This window comes from Macaca thibetana, chromosome 4, assembly GCF_024542745.1.
Source record: "Macaca thibetana thibetana isolate TM-01 chromosome 4, ASM2454274v1, whole genome shotgun sequence".
In the NCBI taxonomy this organism is placed as follows: domain Eukaryota; kingdom Metazoa; phylum Chordata; class Mammalia; order Primates; family Cercopithecidae; genus Macaca; species Macaca thibetana.
The window spans coordinates 57989940-58008985 of NC_065581.1; the positions used below are offsets into that span (position 1 = coordinate 57989940).

The following is a 19046-nucleotide window of genomic DNA, read 5'->3' on the forward strand; positions in this document are numbered from 1 at the left end:
ATAAGTGGTGCTCATAAATACCAGTATTGAAAATTATTTCCCTATGGCTAAACCAAGGTGAGATTTTTTTCCTGCACTCTTTTTTAGTCCTCTGTATCTATAGATAACACCAAGAGTGAACGGTTTTGCTGAATACTATGTTCAGGGTGAGATTCATTTCGCTTCATACCACCACTAACCTCACTTACCATATGGAAAAACTCAAAGCAAAGATATTGGATTAAACTCCATATGGTTCCTATCCTGTGTGTCTCTTCCTTCCATCCTGCGGCCAGACTCAGTGCCAAAGTATGGTACACCAAGTGAGAGGGCCAGACTAGTACATCTAAATGCTTCCCACTATCATCTCTCAGATGCGTCTAGGATGCTGTGAAGCTCCAGGTAGGATGAATTCTGTCTGGGAGGTTCAGGTGACTCCCGACCGTGTCATTACAGCAAGAGACGAAATTCGCCATCAAGTTGTGGTAAGAATTTAGGTGAGGGTGTTGACTTAGTAAAAAGGACCTTTGCATCCTGGCACCAGAGAGATTCAGAGACAAGGGAGACAGATAAGGAAGAGGAACTGTATTGTCAGGGTTCGCTCCCTTCCCAGATCTATGCACAGGAGTTGTCAGGGGACCTAACAAATATATGTGCTCTGCAGGAAACTTCCCCACTGAGGCATCAGCAGTCCGTGCCCTGAAACCTCAGCCTCTATTACAATGTTAGATCTGTCTTGGGTCTAACAGGGAGAGAAAAGAGAGGGCCGAAGGTCCCCACCTGTGCATCTTCTTTCTTCTCCCCAGGGTTAGCCACTATCTTGAATTTGATCATTTCCCACTGACAGTATGTACTCCAGTATGTATTATTCCACTTTCAAAAAGCTTTTATAAAAATGCTGAATAGTACCAGTCATGGTTCAACGAGGAACAGATGGCATACTCAAAATAGGCTAATTTGGCCGGGCGCAGTGGCTCACGTCTGTAATCCCAGCACTTTGGGAGGCCAAGGCGGGCGGATCATGAGGTCAGGAGTTTGAGACCAGCCTAGCCAACATGGTGAAACCCTCTCTCTACTAAAAATACACAAATTAGCTGGGCGTGGTGGCATGTGCCTGTAGTCCCAGCTACTTGGGAGGCTGAGGTAGGAGAATCGCTTGAACTCAGGAGGCGGAGGTTGCAGTGAGCCGAGATCAAGATCGTGTTACTGCATTCCAGTCTGGGCGACAGAGCAAGATTCTGTCTCAAAAAATAAAAAATAAAAATAAATAAAGATAATGCTAATTCAAGGATGGGTTTTTTTTGTAGAGATTATTTACAAAGGTGTGGGAGTAGGGAACCACAATGGATAGTACAATTAAGCAGGGCTTACTTGAAGTCAATATGTTACTGTCTCTAGGCCTGAAAGGTAGAGGAAAAGGAGCTGTTACCAGACCCAAAGTGAGAGAGTCCTTTAGAGTCCATTGCCACCTTGAGAGAAGCAATGACAGGTTGAGGGACACAGGTGGCCTTGCAGGGAGGCAGCTGTGGGGATAAATACATTGATCTCACTTTCTTCTCTTCTTCCTATTTCCTTTTGGGGCTTTTAATTGACCTAACCTAACTGGAAGCAGAAAGCACAGAAATCCGTTTATATGGTCCATTCGTTTAGGAACAGAGAGCAGGGGAGGGGGCTAGAGTGGTTTTAGGTGATGGGGTGGGAAATGGAAAATATCCGGCATATACGGTATTGTCCTATGACTTGCTTTTTTAGTTAACATTATATTTATATGATTCATCCATGTCGATATGATTACTGTAATTGTAGTAGTTCACTCATTTTTTACTTAAAAAAATCCATTGTATGAATACACCAGAATTTATTTATTTATCTATTTCTTTTTCCTTTTATCTCTCTCTCTTTTTTTTTTGAGACAAGGTCTTGCTGTGTCTCCCAGCAGGAGTGCAGTGGCAGGGTCATGGCTCACTGCAGCCTCCCAGCCTCAGGTGATCCTCCCACCTCAGCCTCCAGAGTAGCTGGGACTACAGGCTCGCGCTACCATATCTGGCTAATTTTTGTATTTTTTGTAGAGGCAGTGTTTCACCGTGTTGCTCAGGCTGGTTTCAAACTCCTGGGCTCAAGTGTTCCACCCTCCTCAGCCTCCCATAGTGTTGGATTACAGGTGTGAGCCACTGTGCCCAGCCCAATTTATCCATTTCTGATGATGGATGGTTTCCAGTGTTTTACTATTTTGATATTGCCACGAATGTTCTTGTCCATGTGTTTTGATGTCTATGCTCAAAACTTTCTCTAGAGAATATACTTAGACTAGAATCACATAGTGGGATAAAGGGTCAGATGTTTTCAAATTTACCAGGTAATGCCACATTTTCCAAAGTAGTTGTATCAATTAACACTTTTACCTACAGCATATGCGTTCCTAGTCAACACGCAATATTTTCAAACTTGGAAACTTTTGTCCATCTGGCACCTGTAGAATATTATCTCATTGTGGTTTTAATTTGCATTTCTCCAATTACTAATGTAATTAAACATATTTCCATATGTTTATTGATCATTTACATTTCCTTCATTGTGAAATACTTGTTCAGGTTCCCTTTCTATATCTTGATACTAACACTGACCCTGTGTTAATTTTATCATCTCCCAATTTGTGGATCACAAAAAACTGTATATTTATGTACTTTAAAAACTTTAATGTACTTTTAAAAAGGTCAAGTGTGGTGGCTTATGCCTAAAATCTCAGCACTGTGGGAGGCTGAGGTGGGAGAATTGCTTGAGTCCAGAAGTTCAAGATGAGCCTGAGCAACATAGTGCAGCCACATCTCTACAAAAAAGTCTGAAAATCAGCCAGTCTTAGTGGCTTGTGCCTGCAGTCCTAGGTATTTGAGAGGCTCAGGTGGGAGGACTGCTTGAGCCCAGGAGGTGGAGGCTGCAGTGGGCAGTGATCGCATCACTGCACTCCAGCCTGGGCAACAGGAAACCCTGTCTTAAAAAAACAAATGAACAGAAACTCCCTATCCATGCAAAATCCCTTAAATTCTCAATTTTAATGTAGTTAAAATGATCAATCTTTCTCTTTTTAGCTTGCTTTTTTTTAAAAAAAAAATTAAAATATACATAACACAAAATTTACCATTTTAACCATTTGTAAGTGTATAGTTCAGTGGCATTACCTACATTCACATTATTGTGCAACCATCACCATTACCCAACTCCAGAACTGCTTATGCTTTTTCTTAATGTCTTGTTTAATAAATTCTTTGGACCATCAAGACCATAAAGACTGTCTATATATATTTGTTTTAAATTCTTAAAATTTTGGCTTTCATATACAAGTTCTTAAATCATCTGGAATTGATTTTTTATACAGTAGGAGGTAGGGAATACATTTTTCCCTCCCTATAGACAGCCAGTTGTCCCAGCACCATTTACAATTGTCTATTTTTTGTTCCATTGATTTGTACAGTGGATCTGTCATACACCAAGTTTCCTCATAGGTGTGGGACCATGTTTGGGTTTTCTATTCTGTTCCATTGATTGGTGACTTTATTCTTGTACCAATACCATAATGTCTTAAATACTAGTGAATTAAGATTGGCCTTCCATCTACCTGAAAGGCTATTCTCCTAAAGATAGACATAACTAAATCCCAAGTTTTCTTCTGGTCTGTTTCATGGCCACATTCTTAGCCAGCCTTTTCTGGTTATCCTTTCTGAAATTTCAATATCTCCTTGCAAAACTTTACATTTTTCTTTTCTGATTAATTTTTTTTTTGTTTAGTAGTTGTTATCTAACCTAATGATTTATGCCTTTAACTTGTTTATTGTCTCTCTTTCCCATTAGAAGTTTTATGAGAGCAGGATTTTTTGGCTCTCTCATCATTCTTATATCCCCAGCATAGAAAATGTTTCCTGGCACTTAGTAAGTGTTTAATTACTATTTCTGGAACACATCAAATAATGTTGATATATGGAAGGGTAGTGGTTCTTCACCGTGCTACCCTTAAGAATATGCTTCCTCTCAGTTCTCCTGCTCCTTGATTTTGACCAAAAAAAGCAATCTAAAGCAAATGGAGAAATAATGAAGTGCTTTCTTTAGGTTGGTTCCCAGCCAACTCCCAGATGTAGGCAGTGAAATGGGGAGGGTGGAGGGCCACAGGTTGGCTAACTCTGCTTTAGCTTTTATGGGTCAGCTATCTTGCTGGAAATACCTCCTGTTCTCTGCTTTTCATGGCAAACACAGCTGGTAGGACCTAGAGTTTATAGCATGCTTACTTAGTAAAGAAGCTTACCATGCCTTTGGTTTTTAGGGCGACACACCCCGCACAGAGGAGGAATGAACACTCACTTAGATTTACCAAGCATGGCAACTAAATTATCAGCTGTAAGTGTGACACTTTTTGGGATAGAAGTTCTGGAGCTGTGGAGGAGTTATCTCAGGTTGAATGCCACGTGGGGCAGTCTGTCTGTAGCTGGGTAATGCCCAGGGCAGGCACTGAATTGAGCAGTGATGATTCATGGAAATTCTGCCAGAGAAGGTACTCTGTGCTTTATTACAGGCTAAACTAGGAAGCCAACTCATTCTGGAAGGAATGTGTATAAAGTTTTCAGATGAGGACTTGAAGTTTTATAAGTTGGAGTCACATTTGATTCAAACCATCTGTTTAATGGGAAGCTGAACCCAGCATTTTTTTTCATACGTCTCTCACAGTATTCAATAATTCAGTGTTGGTCGGGCACGGTGGCTCACGCCTATGATCCCAGCACTTTGGGAGGCCAAGGCAGGCGGATCACCTGAGGTCAGGAGTTTGAGACCAGCCTGGCCAACGTGGTGAAACCTCATCTCTACTAAAAATGCAAAAAATAGCTGGGCATGGTGGCAGGCGCCTGTAATACCAGCTACTCGGGAGGCTGAGGTAGGAGAATTGCTTGAACCCAGGAGACGGAGGTTGCAGTAAGCCAAGATCGCACTACTGCACTCCAGCCTGGGCGACAGAGCAAGACTTCGTCTCAAAAAAACAAAACAAAACAAAAGAAAAAAAACAAAAACAATTCAGTGTCATAAGTATTTGTTGAGGGCCCATGGAGTGCCAGGCACTGGGGTCACAGAAATGAATGAAACAGTCGTCCCTGTTTTTGAGATGCTATGATTCAGTGGAAGTAAAACTTATGTGTTTATGTATGTTTTCCTCCCCATGATTGTGAGGTCAATGTCTGTAATTTACAAGACTCTCAGTTGCCAGGGTTGAGCATTGTGTCAATCCAGTTTTTTAGATGAAGTGAATACATGAAAGAGCTCACAGTGATTTACTGAACATGGCTGCTGAAATGTATAACATTATTGTGCATTATTGCTACTGTGATATGCAGATTTATATTGCAATTGCCTCTGGATTCAGAAAAACACACTTCACAGTGAGGTAGCAACCAAAACTGTGGCATTTAGAAACAACAAAAATGCTGGAATAGCTGACAAACACAGGCTATTTTGTTCCCAGGGGCTTAAAATCGGTTTTTAATATGATGAAAAGGTAGCTATTATGTGACATAGGAAGATATTGGTATGTTAAGCATGAACATATATTTTCAGTTTTCTCTGAGTTGGTCATAAAATGACACTGGCAACTTCATCTTTTAATTAGGCAGATATTGTAGCAAGTACTTTGGGGATCACAAAGATGAACAAAAGGGCTCATCCAAAGAAAGCTTAAAACCTAGTGGTGCTGGAATTCTTGACCAGTCACATATGGTGATCTTGAATCTCTTGAAATAGTATAGATGCGTGTGTAGGTGCATTTTTCTGAGGAGAACTTTCATCACATTGTCCAGTGGTTCATGGACATAATTACATCCCTCTACTACAGAAGTTCTTAATCTGCCAAAAGATAAAGAACTTCTGTAGTAGAAGGCTATAATTATTTAAAGAACTACACCATATGGGAATCATAAAGAGCCTCAGGGGTTTAAATGAGGAGCAAAACAGGTGGCAACACTGAGTAGTTTCATGATAAAATCCTTGACAATTTTGCAGGAGAAAATTTATTTGCGCTAGTGATAAAAACATTTTTCATATTTAACATTAGTTATTTTTTCTATGAGTTACTTGTTCTTCTTTTCCCATTTTTCTCTTTGTGTCTTAGGATTTTTTTCCTAATGAATTAACTGCTTTGTATCCTGATGGCATTAACCTTTTTGATGTTATACTTTTGGTAGACCTTTTCGGTAGTTTGATGAGTGCAAAATACTTTTGTGAATTTTTTACATGCGTAATTTTGTATTTTTATCGTCAAGTCTTTATATCTTTTTTCTTTGTAATTTATAATATTTAACTTTGTTTGAAACCCAGAGATAAGATATTCATGTAAATATTCTTATGATCTGTGCTGCTGGTTTTTCAGGCAATTTATATGCTTTCAGGTGTCTTCTTCAGACCAGGTGAAGTATTTGTATTATGTATTTGATACAGAGAGGAAGAAATGAGGTGAAGCTCTGCTGTCATACTACTGGAATTAGTATAGTGAGATCGTTAGCACAGTGGGGCCTGGAGAGTTTCTCTGGGTTTGAACATGGCTCTGACATTATGTGTCCTTTTGACTTCATTTAACTTCTCTGTTCTTCAGTTTCCGTATCTAGAAAATAGGTTTAATATAATAACTTTTGGGAGGCCGAGGCGGGCGAATCACGAGGTCAGGAGTTCGAGACCAGCTTGCCAACATGGTGAAACCCCGTCTTTACTAAAAATACAAAAATTAGCTGGGATTACAGATCCCAGCTACTCGGGAGGCTGAGGCAGGAGAATTGCTTGAACCCGGGAGGCAGAGGTTGTAGTGAGCCGAGATCGCTCCACTGCACTCCAGGGTGGGCCACAGAACAAGACTCTGTCTCGGGTAGTGGTGGTGTGTCGGGGCGGTGGGGCGGGGGGGGGAATAGCCTATCTTAAATGGTTGTGAGAATAAAATGAGTTGATATGTAAACCACTTAGAACAGGTCCTGGTATAAAGTCAGTGCCAGCCACAGTTTAGTCCAGGCTGGGTAGATGCTCTGAAGCTTGATACTGTTTCAATGTACTTTGCATTTCTAAAAACATGAACATTTCAAAACATTCAGTTGATCGCCTAACGACTACCTATACCGGAGCCTCATTCTAGCACATTTGTAAGCAAGGCACGCCTCCTAGAGGCCACGAGTGAAGTTAATTTCCAGTTCTCGAAAATCTTACAGACAGAACTGGTGTGGTGGCTCTGACGCGCCGCTTGTGAGTCTGCAGTAAGACATCTGGAAAGTAAGCGGCACGTCCGCGTTATCTACAGTGCTTCCACTTCTTCCACCCTATCTTCCCTCCGAGGCTGGGTTCTTCTAATTCCTGTAGACTGCAGAGCGATTTCTGCGAATGTTCATTCTTTCATCCATTCTAGTTCATTCCACAGATAATTCAGCCGCGCGCTTACTCTGTGCGAGGCATTGCCGGGGAGCGGGGAGGGAACTGAACGTGGAACCTGCCAGTAGGATCTTGCCGCCCAATCCGAAATTCAAACTATGTATTGTATGTAGCTAATGATGATCTTGTAACTTGTTTCCTCATCTGCCAAATGGGGGTAATACGACCGTATAGGACCTTAAACGTCGCTGAAAGATTAAACGAGGGGAAAAAAGAGCCCTTAATAGTGAGCTAGGTGCAAAAAGGATCCTAATGCTTTTTTTCCTCATTCCTCCCCAGATTGAAAGTGATGAGTGCCAGCTCTGCGGGTTAAAGCGCCATATTCTCCTCAATATACAGAATATTTGTTAGTGTCCCCAAACGAACTTACATTGGTTCAATTTTCGGCGTATGGGAGTTTTCGCCACTAGCATTCAGCACCCCAGTTTCAACCGTTAAAAGCTACCTACTCCACGTACGGGAAATGCATCTTAAAATTTGGAAAAAAGAAATCCCCAAAACATTGACATCCAAACATTTTAAAGCTGCCAAAGTCCATGAAACGCCTTGAGCTCCCAGACGCGCTTCACTGAGCATGCCCAGAGCCCCAGGCACAACCCCCTCCAAGCGGCCGCGGGGAGGTGGGGGAGGGCGGGCCTTCCGTGCTAATCGCTTCCGCTTCCGGTTTCATATGAACTCTCCCGCCACCCGGGAGCGGTAGCTGTCAGCGTTTGTGTTTCCCCGAGTTTGAATTCTTGCAGGTAAGGGAAACTCCCGCGAATTTAGGACAGAGAGCAATTCTGTTGTTGAGGCTTGCAAGTCGACAGAAAGGAGAGACGGATCACTTTGCAGGCAGCAGGAGCAGAAGGACAGACTTGGCGGGTTGAGAGTAGTGGGTATTGGTTGATTGGTTGGGGCAGACACTCAGGTACCAGGGAGGAGTTGGGGGCAGATAGGTTTGCTAGTGGAGTGGGCAGAGGTGTTGGGGATGGAACTTTTATAAGGCACTTGTGGATGCTCCCGAAAAGGAGTTCCGAAAGACAGTTGTTCTGTTTCCCAGAGTCATAACAGAGAAAGTGAGTAACTGGACCCAGTCCATCAAGTGAGACCCTCATTTAGCCAGAACCTACAGCACTCTCCTCTAAGTTCAGGATTGCAGACCACGTAAAACCTTATATTAACTCTTGGGATCGTAAAGATCCAGGAGCAGTGACACACAGGCCTGTAATGAGCAGGCAACATCACCTGACTTTCATGTTGCTGAAAATTAGGATCACCACCTGCGTCTGCTCTAGCGCCTCTCCCACCCCCATTACAAAATTATTATAGGTGTATTGTAGAAAATCTGGAAAAGAGAGAAGGACATCACCCAGGAATTGCCACTGCTAACATTTTGTGCATGCCTTCAAGTCCATTTTTTTTTTCTGTTTGTGTAATTATTTTTTCGTGTTTTCTTTTTCCAACTTTATTTTCCATAATTTTATGCTTTTTATATGCTTCCTTCTAAGGTGACCAAGATGGAGTTTTCCAAAAAAAAGTGGAGGATGCCGAGATTGGCAGGTGACCAGAGGAATGCTTCCTACCCTCATTGCCTTCAGTTTTACTTGCAGCCACCGTCTGAAAACATATCTTTAATAGAATTTGAAAACTTGGCTATTGATAGAGTTAAATGTAAGTACTATTTAAATTAGAATGTATATATTCTTGAGAAACTTACTTACCCTTTGTGAGAATGAATGAAGGTAATTTATTTCCTTCATTCAGCAATCCATTCAACAAATATTTATTGAGATAATTCATTTCCTTCATTCAGCAATCCATTCAAGAAATATTTGTTGAGGGTTTGGTACTCATTCATTTATTTATTGTACAGTGCATATTATTGAGTGCCATTATGTTCTAGGTGGCAGGGATTTTGATATGAATAATGTTATTTTTTGTTGAAGTTGTATTCTAGTACATGGAGACAGACATCCAAAATAATAGTCATAATTCAGTATTTTAACTGCTCTAGAAGTAAATGGTGGTGCTGTTGAAACAAAGAAGTGGGAGTGACTGACTTAGTCTGATTAAATAAGCTTCTTAGAGAAGTTGAAATGTGATCTGGACCTTGAAGAATGGGTAGAAATTTTCCAGCAGAGAAGAAGTGAAGAGTTTTTCCAAGCTGACATAATGGCCTATACAAAGGCTTGGAGCATGAAAGAGAATTTCATATTTGAGGTAACAGTAACAAGTTCAGGAATTCAGGGTGGATGGAGAAGTATGGAGGGCATTTTGTGCCATGCTAATGATATGATATCGGGGTGTAAGAAGGATGTGGCCATTGTCCTGGGGGCCTACTTAATCCTCAGTGTGTTGCTAGAGAAAAGAATGGGCTAGACATGAATTGAAACAGAAACACTAGTGTTGTTTTCAGAGTTTATGTTCCAGGATATCCTTGTGGGGAAATCAGAATGAAAGGTGAGACACTGGTAATCATTCTTAGAGGAGCAGGGTAAGCACTGCTAATACAGAGAGGAGGCACTCAGTGCCTGTGTGTTGAATGAAAGAATGAAGACAAGGGAGAAAAGGGTTTTAGAAAGCTTAGCAGTGTCAGATACTTCATAGGGATTAAGACGGTGATTGAAAAGTGTCCCTTGGGTTTGGCACTTGAGGTGAAATGATACGAGCCTGAACTATGATAGTGACAATGGCAATGATAGGAAGGGAGAGAGTTAAGGGATACTGAGGAGGTAACATGGATAGGATTTGGTGACTGGATATGAGGAGTGAGGGAGCAGATGTGGAGTGGCTGAAGTTCCTGCTTGGATGATCTCATGCATAGAAACTCTGCTGATGGAGATGGGCATGGCAGGAAGAAAAGTAGGAATGAGGGGAGGATAATTAATTTGGATATGCATACCTGTGGGACATGGGGTTTATGTTCCTGAGACAATTAGAAGTTCTTCATTCTTGACTTCAAAAATGCCTCCAGAGAATAATTCATCTGAGGAAAGATTGATAAGGTGCTTTAGGAACCTTTGAACAGTATGTAGCATCTGTTCAGGATGGTTCATTTGGCTGATTGGATGGCCCTTCTTCTTCACTGTTGTGCCCTGTCCTCGGCTTCATCAGGAAAGGAAGGGATGCTTTTTTCCTGTTGAATCTATGCCAAGTGAATGACGCCTGCTGCATAACAGGCAGCTCACAGATGAAGGATGCAAACAAGGAGTGCCTAGTTTTTTTCCCATACTGACATACTTTTCTGTTCCTCAGCAGCAGCAGCTCAGTACGGGAATGATTATTCACCGTCCATCCCTCTTCCCTGATTGAGAATCCCTGGTATTAGATTATGCTATGAGACATGGATATTTTCTGCACATAGATGGACATTATCATCTTATAAGCATATATAGTTTATATAATGTAGTTACAGGAAATAAACTGGCAATTACTTGTCATATTCTATAAACAAGTAATTATGGAATTGCCCTCCATAGATTTTGTTTTGGATTTAGTTTTAAAACATTATCTTGCATTTGTACCTTTTTTCTTTTTTTTAGTGTTAAAATCAGTTGAAAATCTTGGAGTGAGCTATGTGAAGGGAACTGAACAATACCAGAGTAAGTTGGAGAGTGAGCTTCGAAAGCTCAAGTTTTCCTACAGAGTAAGTAAAAAAGGAAAAAAAGTTCCTTCAGTTTCCATATATGTATGTGTCGGGTGTCACTTGTGGGAAAGGTATTATATTAGGCACTGGGCTTTTATAAAGACTAATGTATCATGATCTCTGCCTGGAGATTCTTCAGTCTATTAGGGGTGATTGACATGAAGTCAGATGATTATAATATGGCAGGGTTTCTCAACCTCAGGACTAACATCATTTTGGGTCTAACAATTCCTTGTTGCAGGGACTCTCCTGTGCGTTGTAGGATGCTCAGTAGCATCTCTGGCTTTTACCCCTACATATTTCCAGACATTGCCAAATGTATCCCGTGCAATACAGGACGATGACTGTGTTTATAGATGCATGCTCCAGGAACTCCAAAAACATATATAATTATGCAGCTCAGATTGGGGAGGTTTGGGATGGCTTTCCAGAAGAGGTAGTAGTGGAGCTGCATGTTGACAGATGTGGTTAGATTTTCATTTTGGGAAGATGACTGCCAACTGCAGATTGACAGGATCATGTCTGTTTGGAGGGAAACCAGTTAGAAGCCTGGAAATGATGAGAGTCTGAATTAAATGAGAGAAGGGGACTGGTTGAAGAGGTATTAAGAAGGTAGAATCAAAAGGTTTTAGTGACTGATTGTAGGGGGAATGGAGAGAGAAGAGTTATAAATGACACCCAGGTTTCTAGTTAGGAAAATTAGTGGATGGTGGTAATATTTTGAGATGTGATATGCAGGAGGGGAAGCAAGTCTTGGAAGATGTAGAGTTTAGTTCTTAACATGAATTTGAGGTGCCTGTGGAGATGTCTAGTGGACAATTGGATACACAGGTCTGAATATACAGGAAGACATCTGGTGGGAGTATAGATTTAGCAGAAGGTTGGAATCACCAGGAGTAGGTAAGAGCACCCTAGGAAGATATTTGAGAGAGAAGAGATGATGGTGGAAGTAAAGACATGAGGAATACCAGTATTGAAGGTAAAGTAGAATTGGAGGAGTTTGGGAAGGAGAATGGAAAGGAGATTTCTCAGAAGTAGGAGATGAACCAGGATAGTAGTGTCGTAGAAGCCAAGGAGGGCTAGAGTTTCAATAATAATGATCATAATATTAATAATGATAATAGGGAATAACAACAGCAGATATTTATATTAATAGTATGTTTACTATATACCAGACCTTGTTCTAAGTGCATTACATATATTAGCCCATGTATGTAATTCATACAGCAGTCTTATGAGGTAGGTATTATTATCATCCCTATTTTACAGATACAACCTATTTATTCACAGACTGAATAATTTGCCCAAGCTCATAAGATGGTAAATGGTGGAGCCATGGGGGTGGTTACCCCCATGCTGCTGTTCTAGATAGTGAGTTCTCACAAGATCTGATGGTTTTATAAGGGACTTTTCCCCGTTTTGCTCAGCACTTCTCCTTACTGCCACCATGTGAGGAAGGACGTGTTTGCTTCCCCCTCTGCCACGATTGTAAGTTTCCTGAGGTCTCCCCAGCCCTGGGGAACTGCGAGTTAGTTAAACCTCTTTCCTTTTATGGGTTTACCCAGTCTTGAGTATGTCTTTATTAGCAGCATGAGAATGGACTAATATAGCTTTACATGCCAGGAAGAGGAGATGCTTTGTAGAGATGGATGGAAGGCAACACACGTGTATACGGAAGCTTGGGACTGAAGGAGTCTGCCTGGTAGCCTTTATTTTCTGTAAAGCAGGTGAAGTCATCTGTTCAGAGAGAAGGGAAAGGTGCTGTAGTAGGGGTCTTGGGACAACTGGTGAAGACTGAAGATTTTCTGAAAAGTGAGGAAGGAGATGATTTTTTGTCAAATCTCAATACTGCTACTTACTCTGGACAAACTTTGTGACCCTGAACAAGTTACATAACTTCTTTGTGCCTCAGTTTCCTTATCTGTAAAATAAGATTATAGTAGTGCCTACTCGTAGGGTTTTTTTTTTTTTTTTTTTTTAAAGGATTAAATGGGTTCATGCCTTAAAAATGTTTAGGGCACTTTTATGCCTGGTGCCTAGTAAGTGCTCAAGACATGTTTGCGCTTATTATTTTGGATCTGACTATTGGCAAGGATCTAGTTGAGATTATAGGCCATGAAATTATATTTTCCAAATTCCTGTAGTTGTGTTTTTCTCCAGAGGTTCTTAGCACTTTGAGAATAGGACTGCAGAGTGTAGTTGTAGATTAAGAATCTAGGTTTTGCCAAATGGTTGAAATTAGAGAAGCTGAGGTTGATTCCTGTAGTTGTGTTTTTCTCCAGAGGTTCTTAGCACTTTGAGACTAGGACTGCAGAGTGTAGTTGTAGATTAAGAATCTAGGTTTTGCCAAATGGTTGAAATTAAAGAAGCTGAGGTTGGTGTAAGAAGTTGTTGAAGTGGTGAGCACCCTGGATATAGGCTGGAAAAGAAGAAAATTAAAAGAGAGGGGTTGGTGGGAAGAAAATAGTGGGGTCCAAACTCAAGAGGTTTTGTTGAGATTAGTTTGCTTCTCGGTTTCATCTGATTGATAGCTTAAGGTAAATGATAATTGCCCTGAAAAGCATATTAAGAAATGTTTTGGCAATGAGAACACATGGCCACAGGGAGGGGAACACCCCACACCAGGGCCTGTCAGGGGGTTTGGGGCAAGGGGAGAGAGAGCATTAGGACAAATACCTAATGCATGCAGGGCTTAAAACCTAGATGATGGGTTGATAGGTGCAGCAAACCACCATGGCACGTGTATACCTATTGTAACAAACCTGCACGTTCTGCATGTGTATCCCAGAACTTAAAGTAAAAAGAAAAAAAAAAAGAAGAAATGTTTTGGTACTGGGTGTGGTGGCTCATGGCTGTAATTCTACTGCTTTAAGAGAGTAGAGTAGGAGGATTGCTTGAGACCAGGAGTTCGTAACCATCCTGGGCAACCTATTGAGACTCCATCTACACAAAAGATAAAAAATTAGCGGAGCATGGTGGGTGTTGCTTGTAGTCCCAGCTCTTTGGGAGGTTGAGCCCAGGAGTTGGAAGTTATAGTGAGCTGTGATTGACCACTACCCTCCAGTGTGGGTGATAGAGCGAGACCCCATCTCTAAAAAAAGAAATGTTTTTGAAACTTACTTTACCATTGGCTCAGGCTAGCTCAGTATTTCTTTATACCTCTTACCATTCTAATGCATTTATTTTATTCATGTGTCATTATTTTTAAGGAAAACTTAGAAGATGAATATGAACCGCGAAGAAGAGATCATATTTCTCATTTTATTTTGCGGCTTGCTTATTGCCAGTCGTGAGTATATGTTTATATTCTCACAGTCAAATCTGGTGTCATGGGTTATAAATTGGTGTGTGGTAAGTTGATGTGTTGTACTGAACATAGGAAAACCCAGAATAACATCAGGAACCAGTTGATCATGGGGTTGAACACTGTTATAGTAAATTGTTTGGAGCAAATTGTTTACTTAAAAATACTGAAAAAAATTCTATCACAAAATTTTGCCTGATGAAACACTTTTTAAGTTTATGAGAGAGACTCTTCATTTGGGATTTTAAATTGGAAAGGATTTTATTGGGAGGAAGGACTTTTGATACTTTTCCTGCAAAAAAAAGATAATATTTATAAGAAACAATTAATGAAACCCACACTTGAATTTGATACAGGTTTTTGGAATTTGAGCTCTATGGGCCAGTTAAATCTAAGATTTTTGTTTGGTAGTTGGTTTTTTTAAGTTAATAGTGCCACCCAGAGGTAGTAAAGTTAGTTGCTTTTTTTAAAACTGTTTTTCCCCACATATTAATTTTGGTCACATAATTTAGTTATGGCTGTCTTTGTTTTAATTAATAGGCTTATCAAGTGAGACTCTTGAATTGCTTACTATCCCAAGATAATAATTGGTAAATTACTTACCAGTTTTGGTTCTAGAGTTTTTCTTCTATAAAAAAGCATATGTAGTTTATGAAATTTATATAATAAATACATTGCTGACAATCTGTGAAAATCTCCTAAAAATGTGAAATCATATTTTGCATCCAGTAGGGTAATTATTTTATTATATAACAGTAACACCCCTTAGTATCTGCCTTATAAATGAACATTTTATTGCTTTTAAATATTGTGGTATACATGTGCATATTAAATTTTATGAAATTATAAATTGTAAAGCCATGAGCAAAGTGTCCTTTGCAAAGTTAATCGGATCAAAGTTGCCTTAAAAAATTTGGTGTCTTTTATTTGGCATTTATAAAGACACCTCAAGCCAAAGGAGTGCCCCGTTTCCCCATTTTCTTTTCTTTTTTTTTCTCTTTTCTCTCTCTTTTTTTTTTTTTGAGCTAGGGTCTCATGCCATTGCCTAGGCTGGAGTACAGTGGTGCCATCTCGGCTCACTGCAGCCTCAACCTCTGTGGGCTCAGGTGATCCTTCCACCTCAGCCTCCTGAGAAGCTGGGACTATAGGCACATGCCACCATGCCTGGCTAATTTTTTTGTAGATATGGGGTTTTACCAAGTTGCTCAGGCTGGTCTCAGACTTCTGGGCTCAGGTGATCTGCCCGCCTTGACCTCTCAAATTGCTAGGATTACAGGCATGAGCCACCATACCAGCCCCTATTTTCTAACATAAAATGAATATTTTGAAGTTACATTAAATGCATGAAGTATTTTATGTTATTTAAAAATAATGCAGCTGGGCTCGAAGCATTCTGTATTTAATCCTTTTAATTTTTAACACCCCCTATACCTTGTACCCAACACATCCCTAGAAGATTGTGATATGTGGTATTGATATTCTCCTTACCATGATAGAGGACTTGCATGTTTTTAACTGCTGTCCATTAGCATCTTGCTTATGTCTGAATATTGTTTTATAAACATTTCTTAGATTTAATAATCACTGGATTTTTAGTTTGTACTCATGCTTTCTGTCTTCATTTCAGTGAAGAACTTAGACGCTGGTTCATTCAACAAGAAATGGATCTCCTTCGATTTAGATTCAGCATTTTACCCAAGGATAAAATTCAGGATTTCTTAAAGGATAGCCAATTGCAGTTTGAGGCTGTAAGTATATTTTTGTAGTTATTTCTAATTGTTCTCACCGTTCATTTTTCCCTTCTGTCTTAAGTGCTGGTACTAATGTGTGGTGTATTCTCTTTACATTCTGCAAGTGCCTGTCTGAAACAGTAGCTAATAGCTTTGGATAACAATATGTCTTTCCTTCTCTATGACTAGAAGAAAAGGGGCTCCTTAATAACACAGTCTCACATTTAGTTCCTCTGTTAAATATGTGCTTTATTAAAGCACAAGAAGGTTTAGTTTATAAAGGTTCACCTTTAACCAAAATTTTGTTGGCCAAAAAATTTCAAAATTAATAATGTGTTAAACTAGACAAGTGATGGTTATTTATTTATAGTTGTGAAATTTAGAGGAGGTAACACTTTATATAAAAGTCAGTTGTCAGGCGGGGCATGGTACCTCACACCTGTAATCCCAGCACTTTGGGAGTCTGCGGTGGGCAGATCACTTGAAGTCAAAAGTTCGAGACCATCCTGGCCAACATGGTGAAACCCCCACTCTACAAAAAATACAAAAGTTAGCCAGGTATGGTGCTGCGCGCCCGTAATCCCAGCTAGTCAGGAGGCTAAGGCATGAAAATTGCTTGAACCCGAGAGGTGGAGGCTGTGATGGGCTGAGATCATGCCACTGCACTCCAGTCTGGGCAACAGAGCAAGACTCCATCTCAAAAAAAAAAAAAAAAAAAAACAAAAACCCAAAAAACAAAAAGTCAGTTGTGAGTAAAATCTGTCTGAATAGTTTTGCAGATAAATCTGAATGATTTACGTATTGTAATTATATAAAAAAGAAGAGATCTTTGGGACTCATTTAACAGGGATAAGTATTGGAAATAGAATTTATATCTTTTTTTTTTTTTTTTTTTTTGAGATGGAGCCTCACTCTGTCATCCAGGTGGGAATGCAGTGGTGTGATCTCAGCTCACTGCAACCTCCACCTCCTAGGTTCAAGCGATTCTCCTGCCTCAGCCTCCTGAGTTGCTGGGACTACAGGTGTGTGCCACCATGTCCGGCTAATTTTTGTATTTTTAGAGACATGGTTTCACCATGTTGGCCAGGCTGGTCTCAAACCCCTGACCTCGGGTGATATGCCCGCCTCAGCCTCCCAAAGTGCTGGGATTACAGGTGTGAGCCTCTGTGCCTGGCCTAGAATTTATGTCTTTTAGGTAGATACATGCCACAATGGGAATGTAGAAAAATTCTGTTTTGGAAGTTTTAGAGCAGTCAGATGGTAGTAGGACTGGCTGAGACTCTGTTTTGTTGTTGGAATGCATGGCTTGAAGCCAAATAAAGTAAAAAAGTAGAAGTTGCAATAGGTGAAAGACATTGTTCTGTCTGACAAGTAGAAGACATATCCACTGTATCAAGGAACACTATGGAGTATATGAGTTAGGGAAAAGAGACTGTGAAGGGAAGTGAACAAACATTCTGTAGACGTTTAGTATTGAATATATGCTAGGGAGGCAGTTTCTATAGTTTCTTTCATTTGCTTCATGAGGTTTCTAAATCACATCTACCTTTGCATAGACAGATGTCATGCATGGTACCATCTGAACCAAAACCATTGCATCTTCCATTTTGTTTTTAACTTTTATCCTTGGTGAAGTCCATTATTGCAATTATCAATTACAGTTAATTTATCCGTTCATGTTAGAAATAGTTTATTTTTTGCTTTTGTTGAAATTACTGATTTTTAGTAGTTTATAGAGAGAAGTGTCCTTGAGAAGGTCTATTATTTATTCTAGAGCAGCTATCTCCAACCTTTTTGGCACCAGGGACTGGTTTTGTGGAAGACAATTTTTCCATGGACTGAGATAGCAGGGTGGGGAGGGATGTGGATAGTTTTGGGATGAACTGTTCCACCTCAGATCATCAGGCATTAGATTCTCATACGGAATGCACATCTTAGATCCCTCACATGTGCAGTTCATAGTAGGGTTCGCACTCCTATAAGAATCTAATGTCTCCACTAATCTGACAGGAAGTGGAGCTTAGGTGGTAATGCTCACTCACTGGTCACCTCCTGTGCAGCCTGGTTCCTAGCGGGCCATGGACTGGTGCTGGTATTGCGGCCTGAGAGTTGGAGACCCCAGTTTTAGAGTGTCTCAACGCATTGTCACATATAGTTTTTTAAATAATAGATTTATTGAGCTAGAATTCACAAATCTTGACATGCCCCCTTTTACAATGTATAATTCATTGGTTTTTAGTGTAATTACAGATTGTACAACTAACACCACTATGTAATTTTAGAACATTTTCATCACCCTAAAAATGAAACCTCATACCCATTTATGGTCACTCCCTCTTCTTCCTCTCCCAGCCCTTGGCAGCCACTAACCTGCTTTCTGTCTCTGGATTTGTCTGTTCTGAACATTTCATATAAATGGAGTCATACAATATTTGGTCCCTTGTGATCAGCTTATTTTACTTAGCATAATATTTTCAAGTTTCATCTATGCTGTAGAATGTATCTGTATTTAATTTTTTGATTGCCAAATAATATTTTACCTGTTCAGCATTTGAGGGACATTTGGATGGTTTCCACATTTTGGCTATTATGAATAATGCTACAGTGAATATTTGTGTCCAGGTTTTTGTGTGAATATGTTTTCCTTTCTCTCAGGTGTATACCTAGGAGTGGAATTGCTAGATCAAAGGGTGATTCTGTGTTTAAACTTTTGAGGAGCTATCAAAATGTTTTCCAAAGTGGCTATATCATTATATATCTTACCAGGAGTGGATGAGGGTTCCACTTTCTCCACAGCCTCACCAAAAATTGTTACCTTTTAAAAAAATATAGCCATCATAGTGGGTATGAAATGGTATGTAATTGTGGTTTTGATTTGCATTTCTAATGAAGCTGAACATCTTTTCATGTGCTTATTGGTGATTTGTGTATCATCTGTGGAAAGATGTCTGTTCAAATCCTTTGCCTG

The 19046-nt window shown here is 40.1% G+C and overlaps 2 protein-coding genes across 2 annotated transcripts in view; one reads left to right on the top strand and one right to left on the bottom strand.

Annotated features, from left to right (window-relative positions):
- Nucleotides 1-19046, bottom strand: part of DST (dystonin) — a 1587602-nt gene that overhangs the window by 830015 nt on the left and 738541 nt on the right. The gene's annotated exons all lie outside the window — the stretch shown is intronic.
- PRIM2 (DNA primase subunit 2) overlaps nt 8077-19046 on the top strand; it is a 311497-nt gene continuing 300527 nt past the window's right edge. Inside the window, exons 1-5 of the mRNA XM_050788782.1 lie at nt 8077-8159; nt 8907-9069; nt 10941-11044; nt 14254-14333; nt 15976-16096. Of these exons, the coding sequence (XP_050644739.1) occupies nt 8916-9069; nt 10941-11044; nt 14254-14333; nt 15976-16096 (459 nt within the window). The 5' untranslated portion in view covers nt 8077-8159; nt 8907-8915. The remainder of the gene's footprint in view (nt 8160-8906; nt 9070-10940; nt 11045-14253; nt 14334-15975; nt 16097-19046) is intronic.